General features: G+C 45.8%; 1 protein-coding gene across 1 annotated transcript in view; it reads right to left on the reverse strand.

The window, feature by feature from the left end:
* The window catches only part of PPP1R14C (protein phosphatase 1 regulatory inhibitor subunit 14C), a 55,092-nt gene extending 44,045 nt beyond the window's left edge, over positions 1 to 11,047 (reverse strand). Inside the window, exon 1 of the mRNA XM_030499719.1 lies at positions 10,406 to 11,047. Coding sequence (XP_030355579.1) covers positions 10,406 to 10,678 — 273 coding nt within the window. The 5' untranslated portion in view covers positions 10,679 to 11,047. The remainder of the gene's footprint in view (positions 1 to 10,405) is intronic.
* Between the last annotated feature and the right edge of the window lie 410 nt (positions 11,048 to 11,457).

Raw genomic sequence — 11,457 nt, forward strand, 5'->3', positions numbered from 1 at the left:
AACAATTGTAATATCAAATGTAGTCATTACTTATTTTAAGGTGAAGTTTCATATAAGCTTTAAAAAAAAAAGTGACCAGGAAAAGACTGTTCAGAGACCTACTGAAAGAGAAGACAAAAGGGAGAGGTTGTTCAGGTGTTTACTTTTACAGAAGTAGTCCCTGAAGACTCTGTTGCAAGCAACGTGAGACAAGACAGCCTCCAGATTATGAAGTGAAGGACTGGTATCTTGCTTCCTTGTATAAGTGCATTCTTTGGTTACCAAAATTAATTCAAGACACTAAAGCAAATCTTCTAAGAGTTTGGTCTTGATAAACAAATAGCAGCTGAATACCTATAAGCAAGTCAATTAAAGATTTAGCTAAGCAGACTAGTAAACTAGTAAACAGTGACAGGTGTAGCTGAGATGTTTCTGACTGCCAGTGAGCTAGTTCCCACAAGCCCTCCTCCCCACACTTGTTTCTCCACTCAGAGAGGATTCAGTTTTCAATATTAAGAGGAAAATTTCAACCATAATCCAAATTTAGGGAGTTTCATTAACTTTCTTAGAAAGAAGACTAACCAGTTTTACCTCAGTGCACCTGAAACGAGAATACAAAGTTTGACAGTAAGCCCAAAATGACATGATTACTACCAGTGTAACAAAAACAGAGAGACCCAAGAATTTATTCCAGAACATCTGGATTTCTTTTCTGACAAAAAATGCAGTATGCATTTCATACATTATCTTTTAAAATGTAAAGCATTCTTTGTGTTTAAAGTAAATGTGTCAGTGTTACAGATCAGTCACCTAAAGTAGAACAGATAATTTGTACCACACTAGAGTTAATTTAGATACATACCTCAAAGAAGTTATCATTTGAGTGCTAAAATAAGTTAGGATCAGACATCTAACAGCAGCTAACATCATATATTTTCCAAGTACCTATAAATTAATTCCATGAAATATTAGTGAGCATATTTCTCCTAGAGTCTGCAGACATCTACTCAAAAGACAGATTCTATTATAAGGTAATAAGTGACCTGCAGCAGAATCACTGTCTTGATACTTCTGCCTCTCTACTATGGTCATCACTTGAGCCCAATAACGTCCAGAGTAAAGACAGGCAGTAAAGTACATTTACAAACTATTTACTCTCCATCCCATGGTGAAAGTCCAGACAAGCCCATCCCAAGCAAGCCCTGGACTTTTGTCTATGTCTTCATATATTTTATGAAGGGGGTGGAAAAGAGCCTAGTGTCTAAAAGATTTAAAAGGTATATTTAAATCTATAAAATAATGTGGAAAGAAACATCATATAACTGAGTTACTCCATTAAAAAAAAAAATTATATCAAATGCAAAGAGCTTATCTGCAAATGAGAAAGCAGACCCTATGACCTAGGAGATTCTTCCCAAATCTGTATTCTGGGAAGTAATCCTATTAAGACAGTGTGGTAAGAGGATCTTCATTAGGTATTGACTGTGCCATCATTTGCATTTATGAAGTCCAACACAGAGGACTGAAGTGTGCGATCCCTTTGTTGGCAGCACACTCAGAATGGTGAGCTCTTCTCAGTCACCACTGGAAGTGTGACCTGTAGACTAGCACCCCTGCACAAGCTAGCCATTTACTTACTTATTACTTCCCATTAGGCCACTAAGTTAATGCTATCTTTTGTACCAGCTTTGCTCCACATGCTGAATAGTATTGAATTAATTAAGCTACCAGCATTCTAATAATTAAAGACCTATAGTACATGTTATGATTTTTCTCTTGGTTTAGATCCACTGGATTTGTGCTACTGATAAACATCACATGGATTGAAAAGATACAAGATGCCTTCTGGGGCTGTGATCTGTGTGTTCCATGAAAACAGTTTAAGATACCATGTTGAACTGGTTCCTAGAATAGATATCATGCTCCCTAAGGGGAAAAAAATAAAAAGGTAACAGTTCTGCTACTCAAATGTGATCCTCAAAATTAAATACTTATCACTTCAAAGAAGATTTGATTTGTTTCAGTGTGTACCTCTGCCTAAACGATTCCTTGTACCAAGAAAAAGATCTTTAACAGACTAAATTTATTTTACCTTTGAAATAGTCATATTGCTGCTGCATGGACTGCATACAATTAAGATTTTATCCCCTCTTCCCCAACATCAGTAACTTCTAGAAATCTTGACTTCCATAACTCCAAGTGTCACATGAGGGGACAGCAAAAGGAGCTGCCAATGTTTTACGACAGGCAGCCAAAAATTGCAGTGACACAGATGGATGGCTATGTCTAACCTACTCAATTTCTGCTGTCGAATAGAAGTTTCTGGAGTTAGATGTAGGGAAGGGAAATAAAAAGGGAAGGGAAAAATGAGAACTTAGCTTTCTTATACTGCAGGCAAGACATAAGGCTGCTGGAAGAATGGATTGATATTGCTGCTGCTGCTTTATCACCTGTGGTGACAAGAGACAAGGTGACCATAATTCAGGCTGAATCAAGTTAGAGGTGGGATAGCTTATTTTTTCATCAGCGTCTCCTGTACTCTCAGAGAACTGCCTTACACACATCCTGTACATGAATATGCTCTACAAAGTTGCTCAGGGCTTTGTTCAGGGTTTTCTTCTGTTGGATCTGGGGCCAAGTAAAGTACCTTTTAAGTGGCTGGGCATAAGCTAATCTAGAGGGAGAACTACAAGAATGCAATCAGGAGTTCCGAAAGCCTTTGCAAGGCATGAATCCGTAGAAAATCAGTTTAGTATCACGACAACCCTAAACTATCTCACTACTTGTGAAATAAAGTCTTACTTCATGTAGAACATACTTTTATTTAGATACAATACCTATTTAGAAACATCCCCTATGCCTTTTAAGAACAGGCAGATGTGCCATGAAATACATATTTTCCTCATTTAAACAGGGTTATTTTTGTTACAGGCTTTTGCTTCCATAGCACAGTTTAGATCAGCTAATGAAAAACTATGAAGATAACAGGCGAGATCCCACTCTGTCAGAACACAGGGGACAAGGGACCAGCAGTGCACATCAGCCCAACATCTTCAACAAAGAGCAATACAACCAGCTCCCAGTCATCTGTGGATAGATCATCCATGTTGTAGTTTAATTGTACTACAAGTACAGACACATCCAAGCTAGACTCAAGTCCAAAAGCAATGTAGATGAGTTTGTGATGAACTTGAGTGGGAAAAAGGGGTAGATCAATAACCAATTCCCCCACTTCCTCCTTCAGCTGTGTGTTCACTGCATGATTTGGCAGCATAGTTTACAATTGATTTTTTTTTATTCCATGTTTTCTTCCATTGTGCCCATGTTCTCTCTTTTACCCCCTCCCTACCCTTGTTACCCTGGATAATCAAGCACTGACTCCAAGTAAAGCAATTTGCCTAAAGGCAGAAGAGCTTTTGTAGCCACAACGGTTGGAAGCTACTGTTTATAACAAGTACAATTATAAAGATCCAAGTGATGTAAGCAATCAATTATTTCTTTGCCTTGTTATAAAACAACCACACCTACCACTTCAGCAGAGACCAGTTGAATCTTGAACAGAGAGGGAAAGAACAAAAGATTTGCTATGGAATAGCTGATGGAAAATGAAGATTTATGCTGCAAAGCTTCTAAATTATCAGTCAAGAATATTGCTGCTACTTAATATGAAACCATGACCAGTACAGAGATTATGTCCAGAACTATACAAAGCTCAAGCAGTGGAAAAATAATTTTCTTAGAATGGTTTGGGTTGGAAGGGACTTTAAAGACCATCCAGTTCCAAACCCCCAGCCATGGGCAGGGATACCTTTCACTAGAGCAGGTTGGGGTTTAAAGCCCCATCCAACCTGGCCTTGAACATTTCCAGGGATCGGGCAGCCACAACCTGTTCCGGTGCCCCACAACCCTCATAGTGAACAATTATTTCCTAAAATCTAATATAAATCTACCCTTTTCCAGCTTGAAGCCATTCCCTCTTGTCCTATCACTACATGCCCTTGTAAAAATTCCCTCTCCAGATTTCTTGCAAGCCCCTTTCAGGCACGGGAAGGCTGCTCTAAGGTGTCCCCAGAGCCTTCTCGTCTCCAGGCTGAACAGGCCCAACTCTCCCAGCCTGTCTTCACAGGAAAGGTGCTCCAGCCCTCTGATCATCCTTGTGGGCCATCTTTGGACTGACTCCAACAGGTCCAGGTGCCTCTTACGTTGTGGGTCCTAGAGCTGAAGGCAGTACTGCAGGTGGAGTCTCATGAGAGGGGAGTAAAGGGGAAGAATCACTTCCCTCGACCTGCTGGTCACGCTCCTTTTGATGCAGCCCAGGATACGGCTGGATTTCTAGGCTGCAAGCACACACTGCTGGCTCATGTTGAGCTTCTCATCAATCCCCAAACCCTTCTCCTCAGGGCTGCTACCAAGGCATTGTCTGCCCAGTCTGTATTCGCTTGGGACTGCTCTGATCCGTGTGCAGGATCTTGCACTTGGCTTTGCTGAACTTCTCTCTTGAATTCTTTTCAGACGTAGTGCAAATTTTGCATTTAAAAAGGAGGAAAATAGCTGAACAGCAGAACATTTCCTACTAGATTAGGGTCTTTAGAACCAAAGATCAGAGTTTAAGTAGCACACTTAGAGACAAAAGGCTCTGGCCTCACCACTGCTGGGTGCTTGGCACCCCCACACGTACTTAAACCCACTTGTTCTGTGAAAGCAGCAGCATGCATTTTAGACATCATTTTGGGCTTCCTATTTTCTACTTTTGGGATTCAAATGCTTTACTGTGATTGCTACATGATATAAAAGCCTTTGCTACACCGGTGTTGCCCATGGCCTTTGTAGGTCTCCAATCAGAGCAACCCTTCAACTGATATGGGTATACTGAGCAGCATCCCTGCCCTCAAGCAAGTGCTCCAAAGTTCATGCTATGCAACACGGAGATCTGACATCTGTAATAGCTGTCCAAAAGAAATAATCCAAATACATTTCTAATCCATTTGATGGACCTCCAAGTACTTTAGTAAAGAACGCATCTAGAATGTAACACACAATTTCCTGAAGAAGGAAATCCCTTATTACACTTCCTACTGACTTGCACCCTTTTAAGGAGTGTCACTTTCTAATTCTCAGACCCCTCTCAGTCTCCTTCCACTTTTAATCCATTTAGAAAGGAGCCCATGTGCAATTGCCATTGTGAGATCTTCGTCCAAGTTAGAGGAAGTCTATTCAAAGAGTCAGACAGTCGGCAAAAGTTTGTTTCAGTAGTGTTTTGCTCAGTGGATTTCCTTACCAAAGGCCTTTCTCAGAAATGAATAATGAATTTCAAGCATTACCTCACCTTCGCCTGAGGAATAAGCAGTACCTGATCATAGCATCAGGTCCACATCACTTCATGGCAGCCTTTGCAGCATGCTGACCAGGCTGTTTTGGAAAGGCCGGGATGTGTGGGGTGTGGAGAGGAAGGCATTTGGCCCTGAAGTCCTTGCACCATTTTATTCAGCATTATTCCAATACCCAGAGCAAACCAGATCACTGGTAACCATGGCAACCGCCTCAGACAGATAGGCTCTGTGGGGCATGCAGAACCACTGACCCTGCGCTGGTGGGCTGCAGAAGGTGGCCCATACAGCGCAGAAGGTCAGTGCCCCATATAAATACAGTCCCAAACAGCAGGGAGAGAAACAGCTGCAACAGTCCACCAAGTCACAAGACATACCTATTTGGGTGCAAATGCACAGAGGAACCGAGGTGCTGTACAGCCATTATTCAGCATGTGCAGCACTGCTCTTGGTAGACCATCAATACCCATCATTCTGCAGCTAGATTCAGTATTGGAAAAATGCTTTGAAAATACAGTCAAGGCAGCTACCCCTGGGCTCTGCACAAATTAAGTGACTAGAACTCCTCTAGTAAAACCCCATCCTTTTCAAAAAGCCTGACAAGACAGACCGCTCACCTTCCCCACAACCCTCAGTCCACCTTTTACACCTTCCCACTAGCTTTACCACCGCAGCCAAAACATCTGTGCAGCAGGAGGGGAAGGGGAAAGCTAGGAAGTTTTACTTTTGTGATCTCTTCCTCTAGCCTAGATTAAGAGCCTTCCTTTTGCCTTCTCCTGCCTAGCACCAGCCAGTTCAAACTGAAGTGCATATAGACCAACAGACTCTCTGATGCTATATTAGGGACAAGCTGTCACTGCTAGCATATCCCAGCAGCTTCAGGAAGACAGCCAAAGAGAGGGTTCTCCAGTGCTGCGGTCACAGAGCACCCAGGGAACGGGAGCTCAATCCATGCAGGATCAAGTCAAATTGCTCCTCTCCCTTCCATACCCCACCAATACCTTTTTTCTTTTTTAAGCTAATGGACAAAGACTGCCCCTGCCACCATGAAATCCTTTATCCATTTCAGACCTTCATGCCATCAGGAGGTGGAAGAAAATCTTACATAAGACAGCTCTCAGTCTGACATGGCTTTCTACTCTTAAAGGAAATGCTTGAGGGGCTTTTATGGGCAGCTCTTCTAGCTATATTTTCTTCTATGCTGAACTTTTGAACAGAACTCCAGGGCATTTTGCACTGGAATGGAAGAGAGGTAAGCCTGAACATAATTCCCTGTTACTTCCAGACCAACATCGTATCCTTTGCCAAGCACAGATTTCCACACCTGAGTAGACACACTCTAATAGTTGATGACCAAACTAAGCTCAGCAGTATCTCACATTAAAGGTAAGTCTTATATTCAACTTTTGGAGTGCAAAGCCTAAGGGCTCATTTGATTTGTACGTGCAAGTCTCTATGTTAAAAAATATTCATCATCAAACCCATAGCAGAAGCAATATCTTTCTTCCTTGTTTACTAATGCTGTGCAAAATCTGTCTGCTCTCAAAGCACTCATTCCATCAGCATTCTGCCATTTATAGCAAATGCTGTAATTGCAAGCAGACAGGACCCCTGAGCACAGTAATTCACCTCCAAGGTTGAATGGTTTCTGGGGACAACTGCAGTGGCCTTTTTTTCTCTCATATAAAGTTGTTCAATTTTGGCAGGTGCACACAACACAGATCATACATCTGGAAAACTAGACTGTCATCACTTTCATGCTGAACTACAAGTTGCAAACCATTAGGGAATTAATAGTGGTGATGTAGGCTGTTCTGTGCAGCATTATTTAGCAATTCTTAACCAATAATGGACTTCGACCAAAACATGAAGCATCTGTGGAAAAACTGTGTTTTAGAAACAGGATACCTAGTAAAGGTCAACACTGAAGTCAGTTCAAGTCCTGCAATTAAGGCTCTGCATTTTTAATGTACCAATCGGTGACCACAATCTCAGTTCCAGCATTCACAGAAACGAGAAAAAAGAAAAAGAGGTTATAAAACTTTATTAAATAAAGCAGCTCCAGGAATAAAGAGCCAGACTGACACTCACCTGAAGCACTTGACCTGAGTACATCAGCCTGACTGGTTCCGGTGCCAAACAAATTCTACATGAGTCTCTCTGGTCCTACTAAAGTTTTTTATCTTGGAAACCCTTTACCACTCAAGCCAGTTTTAATCTCTGAAATCTGTATCATGTGAAAGTAACCTTTCTAAAGCTGATCTTTGTAGCGCAGATCTGTGGTCAGCATTAAAAATAGTCTCAAAGAGCTCAAACCACTTCCCCAACACCACCCCAACACCACTATCCTGCTTGGCATCCAATTATTAAAATTAAAAGTGTACTCCTAAAGACAAGATCCACTAGAAAATGAACACAAACCAACCTGTCTCTGTATGTCCCAACCTTGTCTCCCAAAACTTGTCATCAAGCCAAAACAGGCTTATAGCTGACTTAACTTGCAAGCACTTAACAGACTACGAATACACGTTTAGATGTGAATAAAGGGCATCTTTCTGCAAGTATCCACTTACTAATGAATCTTAGCATAATTTAATAGAAAACATTATTTAAATGGAAAACAGTGAGCAAGCACTACCTTTATGCAGTCCCACAAGGAAACACACAGGTCTTCTTGCAGACTTTCAATGCACCACACTGCAAATGCCCTCTACTTATTTCTGCTCTTCCTAGGAATGAAGCACGTTGCTCCTTAGAAACAGAGCTCCAAAGGAGAACAGCAATGAAACACTAACACTAGTTAGCTCTTCCAGGATTAGCAATTCGATGGCCATTTCTGACATTCTGGAAGATTTCAGTTTCAGAACTTAAGTGGCATCGCATCAGGAAGCGATGGTAGATCTCCCATGGAAGTCAAAGCAAGCAATTCCCAAACCCCCCCTAACCTGCCTTCAGACAGGGTTATTAACTGTCTGCATAGGTGATTAAGTTTCAGGCTGAGAGCTACATCTGTAAACCTAAATGTAATTCAAGCAGATTGAAGCAAAGTATCTTGCATTAAATTGCTATTGTCTTTAATCACTACACTCATCATGCATCTTCAACTTTATTCTGATAGCATATTAATTGCTTGACCTTTTCACTACTGTCATCCATGCTGACACTGGATAGAGTTCATGCATAACAGCAATGAAGACTTAAACATTTTGCCCTCAACCTTCAAAGCTAGAAACATTTTAATCTGATGTGTCAAACCATTTTCCCTCCTAAAAGTCGCCTCGGAAACCAAACTGTCTTTTTATGCAGCCATATAAGGTCCTCATCGTAATAGGGTGGCCTCCTTCTAAAGCAGACCTTCTATTTCAGTTGGAGGTAGCAACCACAATAAGGCAAGAAATGAAAAGATTTTTTCCTCCAACAAGCCAGTTATTTGAATACCGTGAAGAGCAGCAATAGTTCCTCTGAACCTCAGCCTGGTCCCTGTATTACATTCTTCTGTATGCCAAGAGCACCCAGCGCACAGCCCAAAAAGGCCTGCTGGTTTTGAACAACGGGAGTCAAGCAAGAGGCAACAGATCCAGTAGGCCCGCTAGTAACCACATTATCAGCTCTTACAGACACAAAACCATCAGTTCATGCAAACAGTCACAAGTACTTCTGACCTCAGAGAAATCCCTGCAGCCTACAGGCTACGTGGCCTAAGTATTCATGAGGCTGGGGAGGCAAATCACACCAAGAGTAACAACTGTTTATTTTTAACGAGAGTTTCTGTTTGTATCTTTCCTTCCTTTGGAGTATGGATGTGAATAGTTAAGGAGGTTTAACTTGTCACATGCACATTTTTTATGAGGCCCTCTGACAAATTTCTGATGAACTGCCTTTGAGATAAAAGGAAGTTTCCTTAAACACTTGTATTATGTATATGTAAGATATTCAGGCCCGATTATTCAGGCCCTCACATCCACTCAAAACATCCACACCTCCGGGACTGTCAAGCTCTCACCTTCCCAGCTCCAGAGCAGCTGGGCACCCTGGGGTGAGATGTTGGCTCCAGAGATGCTCACTGCAAAATGCACATTTGGCTTTAACAAAACTCACTTCAAAAGTCACTAATAAAAGCAAATTAGACTACTGATTGGAAAAATACCTGTGAACCTCAGTTTAGATGGTTTGATCCTTTACAACTGTAAATACTCAAAGCAGGATCCCCTGAGAACTAGAAGATCTGCATTTCTAATGAAGCTTTGACAAAGTACTGGTACTCCTTTTACTTACAACACTGTCATTTCTATATAGAAGATAACAGTTACTATTTCTTCGAATAATCTTGAAAAATCCTCCTGTTCACCTGGAAACACTTTCTGCCCAGAGTAACAGAAAAACAGGCTTGATACCTACAAATTAGACACACGTACCCCCAGTGTTTTCGATTTTCATCCTCATGATCCTCAAACTGTAATTTCCTGGCTACTATCTACCCCGCTCCTGGGGCCGGGGTAACACCGAACCACGGTCTAGCGGCGACCGTACCCGCACCGGGGTCCTTCCCCCGGAGCAGCCGCTGCCGCCGCGCAGCTCCCTCCTCCTCCTTCCCCCTTGTTCCCCGCAGCCCGCTCTCCCCTCCGGCCCGGCGCAGGGCCAGCTCGCTGCTATCGGGGGACCGACCGCCCCCATCCCGGGGAAGGCGCCGCCGCGCCCCGGCCCGCCCTGCCCGTGGCCCGCGGCTCCCGCCCAAACACCGCCCCGGCGCCGCCCGCACCCCCGGCCCTGCCGCAGCCGCTGGGACCCGCCGTGTGGCAGCCGCCGCCGGTCGCCAAGGGCCCTCCCCTCCCGTTCACGTCGGGGGGGGACGGGGGTCACCCTTTCTGCCGGACAAGGGACACGTTCCCCCGTTCCGCCGGCGGGGCACGGCGGAGGCGCGGGGCGGCGGCTCGGGAATGTCATCTGGAGGTGGCAGCGGCAGCCCTCCTCTGCCCGCGGCCGGAGCGCGGCTCGGGGCGGCAGGAGGATGCCGCGGACGAGGGGTGCAGCGGCGGGCACAGCTGGCTATGGTGGCGGCAGCCGCGCCGAGCAGCCGCTACCCTGTCCCTGCCCCGCACCTCGCAGCCGTAGAGCTGCCCCAGCTGCTCCACGATCCACTCCTCCAGCACCAGCCGCTTCCGCAGCTCCTTCCGATCGTATTTCACCGTGACTTTCCCCTGCTGGTGGCGCCGCTGCTGGACCTGCACCACCGCCGACACCGAGTCCTCCCGGGAGGAGCCGCCGGAGGAGCCGCCGCTCCCGCCGCCGCCGCGGGGGCTCTGGAAGAAAACGCGGTTCCCGCCGCCGCCGCCCGCTGCCGCCGCCTCGCTGCCCCCGGTCGCCACCGACATGCTCCGCTCCGCCGCGGCTCCCGCCGAGCCGAAAGGCGCCCGCCCGCCGCCGCTACCGCCGGGCCGCCGCAGCCTCCGGTTGCGCGTCTGCCTCGCTCCCCCGCACCTGCCGTTTAAAGCCTCGCATGGCACAGCGGCGCAGCCGGCCCCGCCGCCGGGAGGGCTGGGCTCAGACCGGCGCGGGGCGGGGACAGCCGAGGGGCGGCACGGCTCGGCTCGGTTCGGCACGGCCCGCCCGCTGCCTCCCCGGCCCGCCCCTCCGCACCGGCAGCGCGGTGGGGAGCGTGGGGTGCGCCGGGGGAGCTGCGGTGCCAGCGGCGGAGCCTCTGGGCACCCCGGTGCGGCTGCTCCGCTGCTGTCGGAGCGGCATGTGCCCGCGGCAGGGCGGTCCCCGGGGGCTCCCCAGGGACGCCGCGTTCTGGGTGGTTTATGGGTTTTTTCTCGTTAAGGAAAGGCGGTATTGCCCCGTCATGCACACGGCGATTATAAATATTGTATATCTGCAGCATTAAAGAGCAGAATGCGATCGGTTTTTCCTCTGAGGAGGAGGGGGGTGAATGATTTCAGGGAGGTGAACCCAAATAGAAAGCAAATATTTCGAACTGTCAGCAGTTAGTGCAACAATTAGCCATTTGGAGATGGCTGTGCTTCTAAAAGGCACCGGTTAGCATTAGTGTTTTCAGCAGCCTTGTGTCCCTTAGGAGGCACTGACTGACATCACCAACAGTCCACCACACTCACCAAAACATGCCTATGACTGCAAATAACCAGCCGACATC

The sequence above is a fragment of the Strigops habroptila genome, chromosome 10 (assembly GCF_004027225.2).
Source record: "Strigops habroptila isolate Jane chromosome 10, bStrHab1.2.pri, whole genome shotgun sequence".
NCBI lineage: Eukaryota > Metazoa > Chordata > Aves > Psittaciformes > Psittacidae > Strigops > Strigops habroptila.